General features: G+C 38.5%; 1 protein-coding gene across 1 annotated transcript in view; it reads right to left on the reverse strand.

Moving 5' to 3' along the window:
• The window catches only part of TMEM131 (transmembrane protein 131), a 225,112-nt gene that overhangs the window by 129,248 nt on the left and 73,430 nt on the right, over nucleotides 1-22,434 (reverse strand). The window contains exons 3-4 of the mRNA XM_073897950.1: nucleotides 19,553-19,593; nucleotides 756-824 (exon numbers count right to left, since the gene is read on the reverse strand). Coding sequence (XP_073754051.1) covers nucleotides 756-824; nucleotides 19,553-19,593 — 110 coding nt within the window. The remainder of the gene's footprint in view (nucleotides 1-755; nucleotides 825-19,552; nucleotides 19,594-22,434) is intronic.

The raw sequence follows: 22,434 nt of genomic DNA on the forward strand, positions 1-22,434 counted from the left end.
GTTTACCAGGATGGCATTGCTCTAGCAGTTACGTGCTCTAGCTAAGAATTTTTCCTTATCTACTTGCTGAATTAGACTGGAACCAAATACAGATGAAGACTTGTCTTTTCCTCAGTGTATCTGAGATGTGCAAAACCTGAGGCTCAGAGGTAGAAGGGAAGCCAGAAATATGGTTTGAGGAAGCAATCTGTGGTTGAACCACATCTTTCTGCAGGATTTTCTTTTGTTTGCTCTTTTGGATTAGTGATAATAATACTTATTTGGTGATGTATAGAAGTCTATACTTTAAAAGCACATGCCAACAAATAATAATGATACATCTTTCTATATCCACATGGAAAATTTTAAATAGAAGTGGAAATGAATTACTAATCAGAAAAGTAACCTAAAAGTTTTATGCTGCTTCTGAAGATAGGATCCTTTGAACCAGGGACTTTATTAGGTGGGTATTTTTCAAACTTCAAAAGTTAATATTATATGTTAGACTCATAATAGATACTTGCTTCCCATTTTCTTTCTTTCTTTCTTTCTTTTTTGTTTTAAAGATTTTATTTATTTATTTGCCAGAGAGAGAGAGAGAGAGCGCACACAAGAGGGGGACTTCCCATTTTCAAACTGCATTCAACATTGTTTTCCTGTACTTGAAAATGTAACTTTCTCAGAGAGATAACACAGGTAAAAAGCAAGACAAATAAATGCATAAAATACACATAATAGTTTAATGGGAAACTATGGTCTGAAAATTTTAAACTTACTGTTCATGGAAATCCAGCATTGGTGGCTCAAATCGTATAGGTCTGCAATTACCCCGGTACAGAGATATACTGTAAGTAAAAACAAAAGAGTGTAAGAAACAATTCTTTAAAAAATATATACCCCAAAACTGAAGTCAGACACTTGAGTTTTGTCACAACAAAGTATCTTTAAGTGTAGCCTAATCTTCTATTGGGAATGTGCATTACTTTTCTTAATAGAGGAAATCAATAAATGTGTGTTTTTAAAATTAAAAAAAAAAGGAGAGTATTTTTCCTATTCAAAGGTATATGAAAACAGAAAATGCTCAGGTAGACTCAATGTTGAAATTAATTTTTTGAAATAGTTGATAACAATATATCTTTATATGCTCACTTAGATTTTCTTTTTTGATACATGCACAATGAACAATAAATAGTCAACACAACTATACATACTTGGCAGACAATACAGTATACAGACAAAAACCACAATCACATTTTAACTAGAGTGGCAAAGGAACTAAACAAAAATGAATTTTGTGGGATAGAAACTTTTTTTTTTTTAAGATTTTATTTATTTATTTGACAGAGAGAGAGAGACAGACAGGGAGAGGGAACACAAGCAGGTGGAGTGGGAGAGGGAGAAGCAGGCTTCCTGCCGAGCAGGGATCCCGATGTGGGGCTGGATCCTAGGACCCTGGGATCATGACCTGAGCCAAAGGCAGACGCTTAACGACTGAGCCACCCAGGCAGGCGCCCCAGGGATAGAAACTTTTAAGAACTGAAATATCTTTTTCATCTGAGAGTTTAGAACACACTGATCTATTTGAGTATTATTTCTCACTATCCCACTTGATACTAGAACTTCTCACTAAAACCAATTTCTCAACAACAAGCCTAGTCGTCGCCATGACCTAACAATGATGTGACACAGAAATACCCTGGGAGGGTGGGGGGCTGTCCACATGCCTCAGGTCATCTGAGAAAGTCAGAAATTCAGTAAGCCACTGAAGTTTCTAAATAGTAGATGTTTATCTTTCTGTTGTATTTTAAGAAATGACATTAGAGCAAAACCATTCTGTAAAACTATTTCCATCAACACAATTCAGAAGAACACAGCTTCAAATGATATAGTAATTTAATTCAGGAAATACAGGACATACATTAGAAACAGGCAAGGACATTCAGAATATGTAGGAAATTTAGCTTTAACTCAGCTCTTTAAATAGCTTAGACTATATATTTATTAAAGATTTTTAAAATTTATTTATTTGACAGAGAGAGACAGCGACTGAGGGAACACAAGCAGGGGGAGTGGGAGAGGGAGAAGCAGGCTTCCCGTTGAGCAGGGAGCCCAATGTGGGGCTTGATCCCAGGACCCTGCGACCATGACCTGAGCCAAAGGCAGATGCTTAAGGACTGAGCCACCCAGGTGCCCCTAGCTTAGACTCTTTAAAGATTAAATAGTCTGAGTAGTAGAATCGAAGCACTAAAAGTAATAGGATCTTAAGATGTTTTTAGCTTGATAATCCCTCTACATATGCTGAACAGAAAAAAGGAAAAACACAAACAAGGAGGAAAACAGCAAATATAAGATTCTACTTAATAAAGCATAAATCTAAAGACACTGGGACAAGGGCGGCACAGTTCCCCCAAGACAGGAGCCACTCAGCAAGAGGTACAGAATCTACTCCCTCTTGATTTCTGCTCTTCTTAGGCATTATATAACAAGGACACTCTCTGGCACCTTTAAAATAAGAGAAGCTGATTAGCTCATTAGTTTCAAGGGTATGAAACCCAAACAATAAAATCTTAATGCAATCAAGGGGGAAAAGGATAATGCATGAAGTAAATGTGTATAAGTCATTAATTCATATATATAAACACTGCACTGACTGCATTAGATTAAGATACAGTTTTTCCCCCCCCTCACAGAACTGAGAATCTATTCCCCAAGTTGCACATGGAAATGTCTGAAGTGGCCAGGCAAGGTAAGAAAAAAAACAAAACCAAACCATATACATGGTGTTGATTCAGCACAAATATAACGGATACAAGGGGGGCTGTCTAGTGGCTGGGGGTATGGAAACAAAGCAAAGAGCCTGCTCTCATTGCACTAACATTCCAATAGGGGAGACAAAAATAGAACATAGTAGGTAATAAGGGATAAATAAGGACAAACCAAATACAGTAGGAACAGAGAAGGTCTCTCTGAGGAAGGTCGTTTGAGCTGAGACCTGAATGGTGGAGATCTGGGGAGAGAAAGGAGATCTACTTGGCATGCTGAGGAGCAAGAAGGCTGAAGTGGCCGGAGTGACGGTTGGGAGGGGGAAGGGAGGGGCTGAGATCAGAGAAGTACAAAGGCCAAGTCTCCTTGCAGGAATCTGGGTTTTATTCTAAGTGTAACAAAAAGCCTCTATAGTGTCTTCCACAAGGGAGTAACATAATCTGACACATCTGAAAAGGTTAATTCTGGATGCTGTGTCAAGAACCGATTGTAGGAGCGCCAAAGTAGAAGCAGGGAGTCCTGCCCAGACAAGAGGGGATGGTAGCAGTGGTCTAGGGGGATTACAAGGCAGGGTGGTGAGAAGTGGCTCTTTTCTGAATATATGTGGAAGCTAAAGGCAACAGGTCATGCTGATGGACTGATTTTGGAATGTGAAAGGAGAGAAATCAAGGGTGACTTAATTCTAAAAATTTGGCCTGAGAAATTGGATACAGAGTCATGACATGGGAAGAGTGGGTTAGAGATGAGGAAGGATAGATGGGTTAGATGTTCAAGTGTATTTATTGTTTTAAACATTTAAATTTGTGATGTCTTATCTAGATGCGGTGTCTAGTAGGCAGCTGGATATACCTGGGTATTGCTTTCTATTAAAAAGTTACTGACTTTTGTGTACTGATCTTCTACCCCAAGTCACTTTGGCAAGTTAATTCTTTTTTTTTTTTTTTAAAGATTTATTTATTTGAGGGGCACCTGGGTGGCTCAGATGGTTAAGTGTCTGCCTTCGGCTCAGGTCATGATCCCAGGGCCCTGGGATTGAGTCCCGCATCGGGCTCCCTGCTCCTTGGGAACCTGCTTCTCCCTCTGCCTCTCTCTCTCTCTCTCTCTCTCTCTCTGTCTCTCATGAATAAATAAATAAAATCTTTAAAAAAAAAGATTTATTTATTTGAGAGAGAGAGAGAATGAGAGAGAGAGAGAGAGAGAGAGTGCACACGAGAGGGGGGAGGGTCAGAGGGAGAAGCAGACTCCCTGTTGAGCAGGGAGCCCAATGCGGGACTCGATCCCGGACTCCAGGATCATGACCTGAGCTGAAGGCAGTCGCTTAACCAACTGAGCCACCCAGGCATCCCTGGCAAGTTAATTCTAACAGTTTGTCTATAGATACCTTTAGATTTTTCCGGCACTATATGTGCGGCCAAAATAATCAATACTTTGGGTTACCTCTGTAGATAAATCATCTGCAAGTAACAACAATTGTATTTCTTCCTTTTAAATCCCTAGACCTTGTTTTCATTTTTTATGCCTTGTCTGGGCTAAGACCTCCCAAAAAATGCTCCACAGAAGCAGTGTCCCGCAGTGTCCAACAATTGTTCTTTACAGATTTCTTACAAAATACGACAGAAGGACCAATGCATAAAAGATGATTCCCTCATAAATAAATGTGTATTTTCAAAACAATAGCAGATTTATGTCTAAGGAACAGTTCAGTATTTCAGTGGGTACAACACCAGTTGTCATAGGTATAAACTTATTTAAAAAACAAAACAACAAAAATTCAATAACAGCTATCATGTATCCACAGCTGTTTGCTACTATGCTTATTTTAAAAGGGGATGGCATTGTTTAGCATTTTAATAACAGAAACAAAGTTTGCAAATCTTTAATGTTGAAAAAGAAACTGGGGCAGAAGTAATGTGAAAAATGGTACTCTGCCAATTTCAAAGAAACAGAATCTGAGACATTATAATAGTATATTGAATGATTTTATGCTTTCCAGTGATTGTACTTGTTTGAAAGTCTCAAATATTTGTATTCTTATTATTTACTTGGGGATAAGGAGATGCAAAAAGACTATTTCCTGACTTCAAGCAAGGGAACGACTGGAAAGATACAAGAAATCTTGTGGGCCATGGTCTATGGTGCTTGGTGGACCGTCAGGTTAAAGTTCAGCAGGTAGCTCCCCAATAAAGCAAATAAAGGCTTCGTGGAGCTTTGGGAATTTTTTTAAACTAGGAAATTTTAAATGTTTTCCTAAAGGCAACTACTACCCAAACAAAAGGTACTCTTTGGCCCAGTATTTCTCAAAGAATGCTTTGTGGTCTACCTACACCTTAATCAGCTATAGAAACGCTTGTAGAAAAGCAGATTCCAGGGCCCTACCGCCATAAAGCGATTCCTTACATCTAGTCTGAAGCCCAGTGTTTCACACATTCGAGAAATACTTTTGCCATCTTGATCCACAATAAGCACTGCAAGCAGAAATAAGAGGGGACAAAAGTACCTTAACAAAACTTTCAAAGTCATCAATAGTTTAAAATAGTTTCTAATATGATTTTTATTAGAGACAGCTAAAAAAAACCAGTGACTTGAGAGAAATTATATAGATTATACTTATTAGCTTAAATTCACATTTCTCTAAGGACTAATAATGTTGAACATCATTTAATTTATTTACAGTCCAACTAGAAATCTTCTTTCATAAAGTGTCTATTCAAAGTTTTTATATTGGGATGTTTGTCTTACTGAGTTGTAAGAGTTCTTTACAGATTCTAGATACATGTCCCTTATCAAATATATGTACTGTGACTATCTTCTCCCTGTTCCTCCTTTTCCTATTACAAATGGTGTCTTTTGGGGAGTGATGTCATTGAGATGGTGATATAAGTTGTTGCTAACTTCAGTCCCCTTCAGAAGAAGATCAATTAGCAACTATCCACGGACAAGACACTGTTGTGAAAATTCCAGAACACAGGGGTGAGGGTGAAGAACCCTCCCGGACCACAGAGACTGAAGAGGACAGTGCATCAGGAAGGTAAGAGGAGTGGCTACACTCTGATCACATCACCTCTCCAAGGCAGGCACAGAGCCACAGTAAAAGGGTCTCCTGGGCCTACAGTGTCTCCAGAGGAAAAGAGACCAAAGTGGACATCCAGCTCCCTCAGTGTAATGGGTTGCTTCCCAAAAGGCCCACTCGGGTCTTGTCACAAGAAAGAGGACTTGACCACTGGAGATCATGCTGGGATCCAGGGGAGGACAGGATATACAGCAACCAGCACTTGGCAGACCACCCTCCTCCTTGCAACAAAACCCAAGTGGAGATCTTAGCCAGTGGCTGCGTCCATCTGCAAAGTTAAGCTAATGGCCCTGTCTGGCCAGGGATCTTAGTGGACCATGCCACATGATTTGGGTCCCCACCCAATGAGCTGTACCAGCCCCAAGCCTGTTCTACAGCCTCACCAGGGCTGGGAAGCACATTAAAAGACCTGCCTAGGATTGAATATAACCTCCAGCCCCACCCAACCAGTAAGCATAACTAGAACAACTGGGAAGCTGCATAGCTCAACCTGTAGCCCTGTTTAAAATGGCACTTGGGCTGAAAACTCAGCCAGTGGCTCAGCTCACCTGTGGAGCTGAGCTGGTGGTCCCGTCTGGCCAGGGAGCTTCGTGGACAGCTTTGCTAGATTCAGGTCCCCAGCCACCAAGTCATAATGGTTATGGAGCCTGTTTTCTGGCCTCAGCTGGGCAGGGAAGCAAATTCATAGTCTCGCCTAACTGCTGAGTATAGCACCCAGTCCTGCCCAACTTAGAAGCATAAGCAGAAAATGCAGGCACTGTGAAGTCTCTGTTCCAGCTGTGCATGGACAGGGAACCAAGTCGGTAGGTCTACCCAACTGTTCTCAGCCAGTGGCAACCCTGCTGACATCAGAGGTCCATTAATATCCTTGGTCAAACAGAGACCTGGATAGTAAGCCCCACTTGCCCATGGACACGATCAGCTGATTCATCAAGAACCCCAAGTTAAGTTGACTAAAGAACTGTCTCTGCAAGGACACAAAGACAATTAAACAAAATTTTTAAAAAATGCATGAATGAAATGAAAAGTTCAACAAAGAAAGAGGACTCCTTTTAAATGAGTTATATTTACTATATAAAAACAACCAAAAACAACCAGTTGTTTGTAAAACAACCAACAGAAATCCTAGAGGTGAAGAATATACAATGACTAGACTGAAGAATTCAATACAGAGCTTCAACAAAAGATCTGACCAATCAAAAGAAAGAATCAATGAACTGAAAGGTCATTTGAAATTATCCAACAAGAGGAGCAAAAAGAAAACAGAAGGAGAAAAAGAAAGCATGCTGGATTTATGGAATAACTTTAAAGAGAAACAATATATAGTTGATCCTTAAACAACATGGGTTTCAACTGCATAGGTCCACTTATATGTGGATTTTTTACAGACTTTAAATGTATTTTCTCTTCCTTAAGGTTTTCTGAAAAATATTTTTTCTAGCTTACTTTATTGTAAGAATACAGCACATAATACACAAAACATACAACATATAGGTTAATTAACTGTTCATGTTATCAGTAAGGCTTCCGGTCAACATTAGGCTATCACTAGTTTTTAGAAAGTCAAAATTATATGTGGATTTTCAAATGCACAGGGGGTTGGTGCCCCTAACCCCCACATGGTTCAAGGGTCAATTATAGTTTTCAGTGTATGGATTTCAAAGTTTTTTTCATAAATTTATCCTCAAGTATGTAACATCTTTTGAGGCTACTGTAAATGGCATTTTTCTGTAACATTTTACTTTTGCACTTTTTTTTTTTAAGATTTTTATTTATTTGAGAGAGGGAGAGCAAGTATGAGAGTGGAGTGAGGGGCAGAGGGAGAAGCAGATTCCCCGCTGAGCAGGGAGCCCGATGTGGGTCTCAATCCCAGGACTCCAGATCATGACCTGAGCTGAAGGCACTTAACCAACTGAGCCACCCAGGTGCCCTACTTTTGCACCTATAATACAGAAACAGAATTGACTATATACTTTTCAATCTTACTAAATTCACTTATTCTCATTGCTTTTTTGGGTATTTCTTTAGGATCTTCTATACAATCATGTTATTTGTAGACAAACACCTTTCTCTTCTTCCTTCCCAAACGATGCCTCTTATTTCTATTTTTTGTACTGACCAGCACATCCAGTACAATATTGAGTAGAAGTGATGAAAGTGGATATCCCTGTCTTGCTCTCAGTAGAAAGAAAGCATTCAATCTTTTACCATAAGTATCATGCTGGCTTTTTTTCCATAGATGCTCTTTATCAGACTGAGGAAATTCTATTTCTATCGGCTGAGTGGTTTAAATCATGAAGAGATGTTGAATTCTGTCACACGCTTCCATTTCAATTCCTCAAATTATTAATGATTTCTAATTCTGCTATGTCAAAGAACATAATCTGTGATTGCTGGGTGCAGTGTTTAATAAATATCTACAAAGACTTAGGACTGTTGTATCTTCATGATGAATTCTCTCTTTTATAATGATAAAATGTCTCTCTTTACCTCTGATAATATTCCCTGTCCTAAAGTCTAATTGGTCTGATAGTGTTATTCCCCACCCCATCTTTTTACTTTTAACTTACTTGAATTTTTTATACTCAAAGTGCATTTCTTTAAAATCAAATCTCCCTGACCAACAGGGAGAAAATATTGGCAACTCAGGACTACTACCTCTAATAAGAAAGGGTTTAAAATGGAAGAAATAAAGATCAAAGGTCCTATGGAAAAATATGTAGAATAAGCACAGACAGACAATATTAAAGGATAAATATAAACATGGCATAAAATATGCAGAAAGATATACCTCACTCATAACTAGAGAAAGACAAACTAAAACTATATGATGACAGAATTTCTGATCTATTAGATTGACAAAAATTAAAAAGTATAACATATTCTGTAGGAAAACAGTGACTCTAATTCACTGATGAGGGGTATGCAAATTGGCACAGCTCTTGAAAGAGAATTTGGCAACACTAACAAAACTACATATGCATTTACCTTTTGACTCACCACTCCCATGTCTAGGAATTTACCCTAACCATGTACTTTCAACAATACAAATTACATATGCACTTATCTTTTGACTCAGAAAACCTATTTGTAAGAATCTGTTCTGCAGATAACTTTCAAAAATATGAAAATACATATACACAAGGCTATTCTTTGAAGCACTGTTTGCAACTGCAAAATACTAGAAACCAATTGCTCATATGTAATCCACATCCACATAATATGGTTATGTTGCAATCCATAAAAATAATGAGAAAGGTCTCTATAGGACATATTTTTAAGTTGATCAAATGAATAAAAAAGCCTATACTATGCTTCCTTTTGCAGAAGAGAGGGATAAAAAAATCCACGTTTGACACTTTTGTACAGATTTGATTTTTTGAATTCTACTGTTTCATATATTTAAAATGAGTGAGTCTTTAAAATAGAGGTTAAAAAGAATCTCAACTGGAAAAAAAAAACCCAAAACCAGAAACCAAAGAGCCAAACTTTCTTCGGAATGAACATAACCACAATGCAGATGAGGGTGGGGGAAGGATGGAGTGGAGAAGGATAGAGAGAAAGGTGAAGAACACAACACATGTCAATTCTGAGTAAAATATTTTGAACATATACATTCAAACTGAACAAAATAATAAATTCTAAACACTGCACTTCCAACTAGTAGGTTTGTTTTTCATGGTGGTATGAGTTAACCAATCTTAAACAAATTTATTTGTATTCTAGTATTGAGCAATCAAGTCTATATTCTGTGGATAACTGGAGCCAGATTTCTCATTGCTGGAGAATATACAGAAACAAAAAGGGGAAGGGCAGAACACCACTGTGGTGCTATATTAAAACTGGAGTTATCAGTAACAACTCATGGTTTTTAATATACATAGATACAGAAATGTATGCACAGAAACATTCTTCCTAACTCTAACAAGGTCTAGAGACAATGACACCTCAGTTGCAACGATTCCCCAGCAGCAATGAGTACACACAGCATACAGATCTTTGCTTGTAAATACCCTCCACTAAAATGAAGCACAAGTCTCTGAAGGAGTGGGATGTTCCAGGGCTGTGGCAGGAATATTATGAAATAAGCCTGGAACATCTTGATGTTTCACAAAGTAAGGAAGTGTTCAATGAACAGGGACATGTGAAAATCATACAGAATAGCCCCAAACATATATGATCAACTGATTTATAATGACAGTGCTAAGGAAATTCAATTGGAAAAAGATAGTTTTTGCAACAAATGGTGGTGAAATAATTGGATATCTATACAGATAAAAATGAACTTTGACTTTTACCTTACAGCTTCCTTGCATTAGAATGTCAACAACAAACAAAAAACAGGAAAAAAGAATTAAAAAAAAAAATCACTAGAGCAGTAATTTCCAGGCAGACTCACCAGTGGATGCTGTAACTAGTGAGTTTGATGCCAAACAGCATATTTACATGGTTTCAAGGTACTCCTTTGCAAGGTATTTATGAATTACAAAGGAAAAATGGAATAAATAGACATCTTGTGCCTCCTGATAATCAGATGAACTGAGCAGGACACAAATTTAAGTGATACTCCTGCCAAAAATGCATAATCTAAAATGAACAATGAGAAAACCCAAACTAGGATGCTGGCCTCTCCTTTTAAAATAAATAGCCTCTACTTAAAAAAAAAAAAATGTCAAGGTCATAAAAAAGACAAATCAACTGTTTCACATTAAAGTTGAGACTAAACAGGCATGAAAATTAAATATGACTGATACCAGCCTGAGGCTTGGACCAAAATTTCTTTTCTTTTTTAAAATAAAAATTGTCCTTAGGGGTGCCTGGGTAGCTCAGTCAGTTAAGCAACTGCCTTTGGTTCAGGTCATGATCCCAGCGTCCTGGGATTGAGCCCCACATTGGGCTCCCTGCTCAGTGGAAAGCCTGCTTCTCCCTCTCCCTCTGCTGCTACCCCTGCTTGTGTGTGCTTTTTTTCTGTCAAATAAACAAAATCTTTAAAAAATAAAAATAAAAAAATAAAAATTGTCCCAATAACGGGACAATTGACAAATTAAAATAAAGTTTATAGATTAAATGATACTATGTGTGTCAGTGTTAATTTACTGATTTTGATACATATTCTCTGCTTTTATAAAATTATGTCCCTCTTTATGAGAAATATACACTGAAGTTTTTAGGAGTAAAGGAGCAACTATAACTGATTTTCAAAAAATTCAGAAAAATAATTACATATACATTATATGTATATATAGAAGGACAGATAGAAGGGAGGGAAGAAAAAGGAAGGAGAGAAGAGGTAGAGAGGAAGATAATAAATGATAAAGTAAATGCAAAATGGTAAGTAAGGAGGAACACAGGTCAAAGGTATATGGGAATTCTTTGTACTATTTTTGCACTTTTTCTCTAAACTAAAATTATTATAAAACAAAAGGTAAAAAAAGTAAATGTAATTTGAAAACTAAAGTACATTTCTTATAGACGGCATATGCTTGGATCTTTCTTTTTTAATACAGTCTGACAACTGTTTTGAAACTGTTCACATTTATTCTAATTTTTGATATAGTGGATTTCAGTCTACCATCTTGCTATTTGTTTTCTATTTTTTCCATCTGCTTTTTATTCCTTTTGTCTTCTTTATCTGCCTTCCTTCAGATCAAGTATTCTTTTAGTATTCCACTTTATATCCATGACTGCTTTATCTGTTAGATCTCTTTGGGTTTTTCTTTTTAAATGATTTTAATATATCTTCCAGTATTTGTTTCATCTTATCACAGCCTAACTCCAAATAATATTATACCACTTTACATATATGTAAGAACTTTACAACTCAGTTTTCCCTCCTCTTGTCCTTTGTGCTATCATCATACATGTAATGTATACAAGTTACCAATTCCATAAAACATTGTAATTATTTTTGTTTTTAAAAGTCAATTATCTCAAAAATTTTTTTAATGAGAAAACATGTCTTTCATATTTATCCACATATTTTCACCTTTTTGATGATCTTCATTATTGTGTCTAGAGCCGTGTTTTCATCTGTAATGGTTATACCTTCAGAATTTAAAGGAACTACCTTAGTATTTCTTAGAGTGACACACGTTCTTAGCTTTTGTCTGGAAGTGTATTTGTGGAGGATATTTCTGCTGGATATAATATCCTGGGTTGACAGTTTTTTCTTTTGCTATTTTAAAGATGCCATTTTGCTGATTTTGGGTTTGCACTGTCTTTGATGAAGAGCCAGCAGTCATTCTTAGCTTTTGTATCCCTACGTGTAATTTATTTCTTCCTGGCTGCTTTTCAAGTTCTCACTGGTTTTCAGCAACTGGAATATTATGTGATTTGGTGTGGTTTCCTTCGTGTTATTTGTGCACTGGGTTTACTGAAGTTCTTCAACAGCCCTCCCCCGCCCCCCAATTCCTGGAACTTAATTACACCTGTGTTAAATTGCTTGCCATTGTACCATAAAGTCACCAAGGGTTTGTTTATTCTTTTTCCATTTTTTTTCTTCCTGTGCTTCAGTTTGGGTTACTTCCATCACTATGTCTTCAAATTCACTCTTTCTTTTGTAATGTCTATGTTGTTATTAATCCTACTCAGTGAAATTTTCACTTCAGAAACTGTATTTTTCAGCTCTAGAGCTTCCATTTTGTTTTTTTATAACGTCCATTTTTCCTTCGTTATATTCATGTTTTCCTGTAAATCACTGAACATGTATAATGGATGTACTAAATTCCCTGTGTGCTACTTCCACCATCTGTCATTTCTAGACGTTTCTATTTTCTTCTTGGTTATGGGTCCATTTATCGGTTCTCTACATGTTCAATAATCTTTGATAAAAAGATTATTTCTATTACATTATTACTATTTTAAGTTACTTTCATTTCCATATGAATTTCAGAATTAGCTAGATTGCAGGCAATTTCTACCAAAAAAAAAGACTGTGGGGATTTTGATTTGGATTGTATTGAAATATATAGATCAATTTGGAGAGAAATGACACCTTAATACTGATTCTTCTTATCCATGAAGACAGTATTCTCTCTCCGCTTATTTGGGTTTTCTTTACTTACTCTTGGTAATGTTTGGAGATTTCAGTGTACAGGTCTTGCACATCTTTGGTTAGACTTATCCCTAGGTTCACTGACTGCCAAATCTACCCAGAGTAGGCTTTGCCTAGGAAGCTGGGGCATATGAGGCCTGTCACTCAGCTGCTGAGCACACTGAAAGAGCTCTCTAGGACACAGAGCTGTGTAGGAAAAGGGGACTGTTCTTTTCACCAGCTGCCCATTCTGATGCCCATACTTGGAAAGGGTGGCAGGAGGGGAGGCAAACATCACCTGATTGCCACCAGCCACTCAAAATAAGCCTCTACAGCATGGAGTCTATGGAAAATGAGATCTGTCAATGTTCTCTGTCTGCCACATCCAATTGGAATAGCTGTCCAATCCCAGTGAGCTGGGGGAGATGGGAACATCCACTTGTCTGCCAAGCCCACCAAAATAGTTTTTATTATGAAAGGCAGATCTATGGGGGTGATGGGTGCAGTCTCTAGCTTTGAATGCTATGACCTTCCACACTATTCTTACCAGGTATACATTTTGTTGAATAAATATTTCTCAATTCATTTTAAGTCCTTTGAACAATCTCCAGATACTCTGTCTTTGCTAATTTTAATCATCCAAATGCTTCTTACGGGGAGAAGTCCCCAAGCCCCTCACATCATTTCAGAAATCTCAATTCTGTCACACTTGTATTTAAGGTGAGAATAATGTGATGCTTTAAAAAAATAAGTGAAGCAAACTGGCCTACTCAAAGGAGCTTACCAACATCTGCTTCTGTGGTTTAATGCAAAGTTAGTCCTATCTTTACTTATGCTCACTTCTGGTAAGTTGACTTCTTATCATCAACTTGATACAGTCTTCAAGATTTATGCAAAGTATTTTTTTTTTTTGCATATTTGTCACTTCATGTGCAGTTAAAATCTCCAGAGCTAGAAAATAAATCAAAGTACAAACCAAAATGAAATCTTAAGGACATTTCCTTTAGCTTTTTCACAAAATTTAAAACAGGGTAATTATTGAAACTGTAAATATTAGCAGATTTTATCTTCCATTAAAATATTACCAAGTTTTGGATCTAACAACAATCTTCTAGATGCTTATGGCTACTAAAGGCAACCAAAATAGTTGTACTTAATAACAAGCAAATTATACAGTCAATTAAAGAATCTCAATACCACCTTAATTTGAAAAGTAATTCCCAGCCGAATATTTTTGACCTATTTCCCAGAGATACCAAGAAACTTAAAACTAGAAGTATCTGGTTCTTCTTATGAACATTAAGCATATACACACACAGATACACACATATATCCTTCTCACCTAGCTGTATACACTTTTTCAGCTCTTATAACAACAATAACAACAGTAGCGTTTTGTTCCCAACCCAAGAGCTCTGCATTAGCTGTTCCTCTGTCTGAAATGCTCTTCCCTAAGAGTTTTACCAGCTAAGTTTAAAAACCATTTCAGAAAAACCTTCCTTAACATCCAGTCTAATGAAGCAATGGAGTCCTGTCTATTTCAGACTACTCTCTAGCTGAGTTTATTTATTTAGTGGCTTACTGTCTGTTTTCCCCATTCGAACAGATGTTCCACACCAGGGTAGGAGTCTTAGACTATCTTGTCCATCCAGCACAGTAGCAGTTTTAAAATATGTGCACAGATTCTCTGATACTCCTCTCTTCAAGAGATGGAGCTTAATTCCCCTAGCCTTGGGGGTGACTTTTTATGAATGGAATATGGCAGAAATGATGGTGTGTGACTCTAAGGCTCCATTACAAAAGACACTGTGGCTTCCTCCTTACTTTCTCTTGCATCACCTGGTCTGGGGTCACCAGCTGTCGTGATGGGGCAACACTCAAAGCAGCCCTATGGATGGTTCGACATGGTGAATGACTAGGGCCTCTTGCCAACAGCCATCAAAAACTAAGGCTTTTTGCCAAGAGTTATATGAGTGAGCCATCCTGAAGAGGATCTAGCAGGCCCAGGCCTTCAGATGTGGGTTGATACCTGAACTGTCAACTCAGGAGGGATCCTGAGCCACAACTACTTCACTAAGGTGCTCCCAAATTTCTCACTCCCAGAAACAGGAAGATGATACATGCTTGCTGTCTGAAGTTGCTAGGTTTGGGGGTAGTTTATTACATGATAAGAGATAACAAATACAATTACTAAGTCACCAGTTCTTACAACAAAGCCCGGCATACAGGAAGATCCCAGCAAATGTTTGCTGAATGACTAAGCAAATAAATTATTAAACACCCACAACTTATATTCATATAACATTTTCAAGTTTGCAAACTAGAGTTGCCCAAATAAATCTTTTCACTTGATCTTCACAACCTTATATAAATGCATAACCTTATATCATACATATCAGGCAGAGAAATAATCTTCCCCAGTTTGCAAATGAAAGTCATACTCCGAGCAGTTAAGTAGTTGCTTTCAAGGCCCCACAGATGGTAAACAGAGAACTCAACTCAGGACTTTTGATTCCTAATCTTCCACCACAGGGCTCCACAATCTTAGGAAACGTCAACCATAAAAGATGACCTCATGTCACAAAATATTAAATCAGTACTGGTATTTATTATAATATAATAATATAAAAACACTGATGGAACACTATATGCACATCCTCCACCATTCTACCATAGAGTCAACACATGATTTTTAAACAAAATGTTATCATGTAATTGATAACCATATTAAAACAAACCAGAAGGGGTGAGCCAGAATGAAGGAGAGGAACAGGAAAAAAGAGTATCCTGGAAAATTGTGTTTTCCATGGTTTTACTTCCCACAATTCTGAGGTCAGGAAAGCAGCAGTTCACTCCCCTGCAGAGTGTCCTGAAAGCCCTTGGAGCCAAGCCTGTCCCAAAACTAACGCAGATGATAAGGGTAGGTGGTGAGGGGGAAGGGGGAGAGGAAAAGGCAGGAGAGAAAGAAATGGTAGCCAGAGGCTAGTATCTACCATTATATTGCCATACAATCCACTAGCTACAGAATCATTCTATTAGCGGAACTTTTCATGATACAGATTTCCCTGGGGTAGGTTAAGTTTCACTTACAGACTGAGAGTTTTGACCCAAGAGATCATGTTCAGGAATTTTAGGAAAAGATGGGGCTGAATCTATTGGCTTACTAATAAAGCCAGGAGACAGGCAGCATGTGATTATACAACTTGGGAGCACAGACTGAGAAACTGATGCAGAAATGACTAGAGAAGTTCAAAAGACAAAGCGTCCCTCCCAGCAATCTAATGCTCAGTGGACAGTGGCCACGCCCCAAGGAGAGAGACTGGTAGAGGCAGCAGGCTCCAGAGGTGGAGACCAGGCTCTGGAGTCAGAAGCCAGCCTTCACCTCAGCTATGACTTGGGCCTTGTGGATCGTTTTGATGATGCAAGTGAAGCGCATACCTGTGTCTTATGTACCTTAATCCCTACAACCCTTTATAACATCCTTTTCAAGTGTGCTGCTTTCTTCCACAAAGTAGGTTGTGTTTTAACACTTTAACACCTCACTTTTACAACCTCATTAGAAGGGATGTCTTCATTGCCCTTCAAGATGCCTGAAGGCAGAGGCTATGCACCCAGTCCCAGCACTGAGCAGATACTTTCAGAAACTTCATGGAATGCTGGCTAAAAAAGAAAATCCAGGGAATACAGAAGAACTGCATACTTGCTATGCAAATAGAGTGAACACAACACAGGACTGGTAATCAGAAGATGATGAATTCTAACTGAAACTTTGCCACTTTAACCATGAGCATATTCCTTGGTTCCAAGGGTCTCAGCTTCCTTGTGTGTCAAACATGGGGCTCAATAAGACCACCTATCAGGGTCTCCTGTACTTAGAATCCTCTGTAATCATGTAACTTTGATCTTAGTCAAATTTTGAAGCCCAAACCCAAACGCTGACATTTTTAGAGAACAGCTTGTTTTTAAAACTGAAAAAAATTAGAATTTGTTGTTCTACAACTACACATTTGATTTATAACTTCTGTTGTTACACAACTGCACACTTATATTTTCATTCATATTTTATTTTACATATGCATTTTCATTAAAGTTATTCTTACTCAAATGAGAGTTCTGGCAGTATTTACTTTGTGCAGCACATATTAAAAAAAAACCAGCTAAATGTGTGCAAGCTAGGTTCTGATCATGTGCTTGGTAAGTATGGAGGCTGTATTTGCTTTTTCCATGTCACACATGTTTTAAAAAGACTTATTAAGGGTAATTCACAAATATAGTCCTTTGGGTTTTTTTAGTTGATATGAGGCTCAAAATCTAAATTTAGACCTGTATATTGTTATGGAATGAACTGTATTCCCCCCAAAATCAAATGTTGATGCCCTAACCCTCAATGTGATAAGCTTTGAGAGGTAATTCGGTTTAGAGGAGGTCACAAGAATGAGGCCTTCACGATAGTGTTAGTGCCTTTAAAAGAAATGACACCAGAGAGCTTGTTTCCATTCTCCCTCTTTGCCATCTGAGGATAAAAGGGAGACAGCAGCCATCTGTAAGCCAAGGACTGAGCCTTCATTGGGGAACCAATCTGCCGGCACCTTGACCTTGGACTTCCCGGCCTCCAAAACTGTGAAAAATAAATGTTGTTTAAGCCACTCAGTCTATGTGGTATTTTGTGACAGCAGTCTGAGCTAAAACATATGTTTAGTACCTAATCCAGTCTCATACCCATAGGGTATGCATACCAATTTGAACCCAGTAGTTTACTGAATTCATGATCTTGGTCAAATTAAAAAAAAAAAAAAAAAGCGAAGTGTGATGGCTTTAAAACATATCTGCAACACTTTGCCATAGGTAGGTAGGGGTCATTCCCCTCACCCTATTCCCCATCCCCAAATCTTCCCCCACTCCCCCATGCCTTGAATCAAGACCAACCTAAGTGACTGGCTGAACAGCAGCAGCTGACAGAGGTAACGCTACATAACTTCAGAGGGAAGGTCAAAAAAAGTGATACAGCTTCTACTGGTTCTCTTTGGGATGTTCACTCTTGAAATCCAGCTATCATGCTGTGAGGCAGCCCAAACAAGCCTCTGTGAAAAGACCACACAGAAGGGCCCACATGTAGGCATTCTAGGTGATAGCCCAGCTGAAGTTCCAGGTAACAAGCACATCAGCATGTGAGTGAACATGCCTCCAGCTCTGGAGTCTCCCCAGCTGAGGCCTCGATCATCATGGAGCAGAGACAAGCTGTCTCTGCTGTGCTCTGTCTAAACTCCAGGCTTACAGTCTGACGGCATAATAATATGATTGCTTTATGCCAGTAAGCTGGGGTAGTTTGTTAGGCAGATGTGGATCACAGATAAGTGGAACATGAAATCAGAATATAATTACGTATTGATGTAAATTCTTCATTATACTAGGAAAATAACTTAAAGCCAAATCTTGATCACGGATGAATAACATCATCTTCATAAATGTAGCCAATATAATTTCATAGCTGATCTCCTAACTGCTGGAATAAAGCAACAAGGAAGAAGCATAAGATAATAGGTGTGCTTTTCTTCCCACTAGCTTAGCTCTAGAGGAGTCAGAGTTCTAGGGTTCTCAGATGGTCTAGCCAAGGTGGCATCAGGCTAGACGTATTGTGTTCTGGAAATAATCCACCCCAGTCCCAAAAATATTTGGGAAGGGTAGAGGGATGGAAGGGTGGCATTATGCTTTATAATACAAAAGCAGAGAAGTCTACATCTTACTGTTGGCAGGGGGTATGTCTTTTGGGTAGGGTTCATGGGTAAAGCAGGTCTCAACAGAGCATATAAAATTAGGCAGACAGAAAAATGGGGAAGTAGGGCCATGTTACTGCAGATCCGAAAAGAGTGAAAAGAGCAAAACCAGTGAATACTGAAGGAATTTCATTATTGTATTTATGAATTAAGTTTTAAGTTCTTTTTTAAGACATTAAGTTTTAATTGTCTTCATCTGAATATGCACTACCTCTCTCTCAAAATAAAGTCCTTTGCTGATGCAATCTGCGTTTCAATAGCCTGAGGACATTCAAGGATATCTAATTCATAGCTCTCATTCTCCTTTAAATACCAGCTGCAGACCCTCACTGGGTACGGAAAGGTTATCAGGATAGTAACTTTCTTTTATATTGTCTACCTTTAGATGTGAGAAGCTACCAAAAGACCAAAGAATTTGGATGTGAGGAAGACATCTTCAAATTCACACGCATGTACATATTTTCATAATACCTGAGGGTAAAACAACTCCCTTGTTTGTTATCACAGAGAAGCTGTGTTCAAAAGGGGTCTCTTTCAGTCACAAGCCTGGGTTTCACTGCTCTGAATTCCTCCCCCCAGGGCCTGCAGGCAGACACCTTGTAGTAACTGAGGGCAGGAATAGTCAGTCCATAAAAGGCAGCAATAACCATGAGAAGTTACTGGGGAGTTACAAAGCTAATCCTCCCCGGACATGATGGGGGGAAAGGCTACCCAATACATCACATGCAAATTCAGATCCAACCTGGTTTTCCATACTTGAAATACATGATATAATGTGATTTATAACTTGCTTTTCCCTCTTCACCAAAAAAGTTGGTGCAAGAGAAGGACAGCATTGCTGGAATCCCCCAAAAGGAACTGAAATTATGTTAGTATCTTATAAATACATAAAATTTTATATGCTATAAAAAAATATATATATTCCTTCCTTACCTTTTCTGTTGATACGAACTGAGCCCAAGTGTTGTCTCAGTCTGTGAAAGGAAGAAAACAATGAAAATACTGAGGACAAACCTTTCTACTAGAGACGTACAGAACATCCAAAATATACTGCAGTTTCAACTTTGATCTTATACTCACTTAGATTTTCAGGTTAAACCCAATCCTTAAATCATAGGAAATGATGTGTCACATTATGTAATTCAAATGAGAGAATTTGGGATTAAATTTTAAACACACATGAATACAAAGTAATGTGGTTGATTTTTAAAAGTCTGCCAAACCAATACATCCTGTGAGAAGAGTCCTCTTTACAATCACCTGGTGAGGCTACTTGTGCCTCTCACCGCTCACTGCTTACCAACTGTGTGGCGGGTGCTGGTGCGTAACAGTTCCTGCCACCAGGGAACTCAAGGTTGTGGGGGCAGAGCAAGAGGGAGACAGCCTTTTAAAACTAAAGAAATACAGGGGCGCCTGGGTGGCTCAGTCGGTTAAGCATCTGCCTTCGTCTCAGGTCATGATCCCAGGGTCCTAGGCTTGAGCCCCGCATCGGCTCCCTGTTCCGCGGGGAGCCTGCTTCTCCCTCTCCCTCTCCCCCTGTGCTCGCTCTCTCTCTCAAATAAATAAAATCTTAAAAAAACACCTAAATAAATATGAAAGAACTATGAAAATGCTGGAAAGGTGCTGTGAAAGAGAATAAATAGGTGATGTGCTTCAATATGTCATGAGGGAAGGCCTGTCTGAAGAGATCACATCGACGCGGAATGTGATCAAGTGTAAAAAAGCTGTGTGTGGAAACAGGGCTGTGTGGTGGTGGAAAAAACAACATGCGCACAGGTCCAACTTCAGGAAAGAGCCTGGATATTCAAGAAACAGGTCTATTTGGATGGAGGTCAGAGGGATGGGGGAAGAAAAGTAGAAATGAGGTTGGAGTGCTGGGCGGGGGCTAGACTATATTATGTCCTGGTAAGAAGCCACGGGTAACAAGTTTGGAATGTGCTCTACTCTAAATGCAGTACAAGGGGTCTGAAGGAGTAAGAGCGACAGAGACAGACATGGTCTGATTTAACTTTAAAGACACTATTCTGGTGGCAGTGTAGAAAGGATGGATGAGAGGAGAACAAGACAGAAAGCAAGAAACTGGTTACAACTGAGGAAGATAAGTTCTTAATAATATGTGAGAAAATGCCAAAACTCTAAGGAATACCATCAGTGAACTTATCCCAAAAGGTTAGCTTCTATGTGGTAATTAGAAAAAGCAGTAGAGTTGTGGCATTATTTTTCCCATTAGTATATATTATTTTGCAATGGTATTTTGGAGACTGTATATGGAAGAAATATGGCAAATGTGGGAAAATAATCCTTATTGTTTGAAAGTGAAAGCTTGGGTGAAGGTGAAGTGTCAGGATGTCTGTAATTTTCTTTAAAATGTTTTAGCAATATGACTTGCATGTGTATGGAAGTATGTGTGTGTATAAAGCAAATATGACAAAATGTTAATCTATCTCAGTGGTAGATAAATGGGTATTTATTCTCAACTCTTCTTATTTTCTGTACTTAAAAATACGTTTAACTTTTCATTATGAGGAAATTTTTTAAAGTATTTATTTGAGAGAGAGAGCAAGAGAGAGAGAGAACGCACAAACAGGGGAGAGGGGCAGAGGGAGAGGGAGAAGCAGGCTCCCCGCTGAGCAGGGAGCCTGGACACAGGGCTCAATCCCAGGACCCTGAGATCATGACCTGAGCTGAAGGCAGATGCGTAACCGACTGAGCATCCCAGGAGCTCCCCAAATTTTTTATTATGGGAGAAAATCTTTGCAAATTATATATCTGATAAAGGGTTAATATACAAATATATAAAGAACCACTATAATTCAACCTTGCTATTGATAAACAGCAAATAAATAAACCTGATTAAAAAATGGGTGGGGGGCAGCCTGGGCAGCTTAGTCGGTTAAATGCCTCTTGGTTTCGGCTCAGGTCATGATCTCAGTGTCCTGAGATCAAGACCCGCGTTGTACACCACTCAGTGTGGTGTCTGCCAGAGATTCTCTCTCTCCCTCTCTCTCTGCCCTTCCCCTGCTTGCATGCTTGCTCTCTCTCTAAAATAAATAAATAAATCTTTAAAAAAGGGGGGGGTGAACACCTTGATAGGCATTTCTCCAAAGAAGATATTCAAATGGCCAATGGGCCCATGAAAAAGATGCTCAGTATCACTAATTATTAGGGAAATGCAAAGCAAAACTACAATGAGATACCACCTCACTCCCATCAGAATAGCTACAATCAAAAAACCAGAAAATAACAAGCGCTGGTAAGGTTGTGGAGAAATTGCTATTCTTGTGCACTGTTAATGGGAATGTAAAATGTGGTGCTGTGGTGGAAAATGGTATGGTGGTTCCTCAAAGAATTAAACATAGAATTACCACATGATCCAGCAATTCCACTTCTGGGCATATACCCAAAAGAACTGAAAGCAGGAAGCAGGGACTCAAATACGTGGACATCCATGTTCATAGCAGCATGGTCCATAGCAGTGTGGAAGTAATACAGGTGTCTACCAATGGATAAATGGACAAACAAAATGTGGTTTATATGTACAAAAGAGCATTATTCGGCCTTAAATAAAGGAAGAAAATTCTGACATATGCTACAACATGGATGAACCTCGGAAACAAAGTCTATACTAAGTGAAATAAACTGGTCACAAAAGGACAAATACTACATGATCCTATTTATACGAAGTACTTAGAATAGTCAAACTAATAGAGATAGGATGAAGAATGGTGGTTGTCAAGGGTTAAGGTGAAGGGAATGAGGAGTTGTTTAACGAGTACAGAGCAGTTTCAGTTTGGGATAATGGAAAAGTTCTGGAG

This window comes from Callorhinus ursinus, unplaced genomic scaffold (assembly GCF_003265705.2).
Source record: "Callorhinus ursinus isolate GAN/ISIS: 27379988/994484 unplaced genomic scaffold, GSC_fseal_2.0 scaffold10, whole genome shotgun sequence".
Classification (NCBI taxonomy): domain Eukaryota; kingdom Metazoa; phylum Chordata; class Mammalia; order Carnivora; family Otariidae; genus Callorhinus; species Callorhinus ursinus.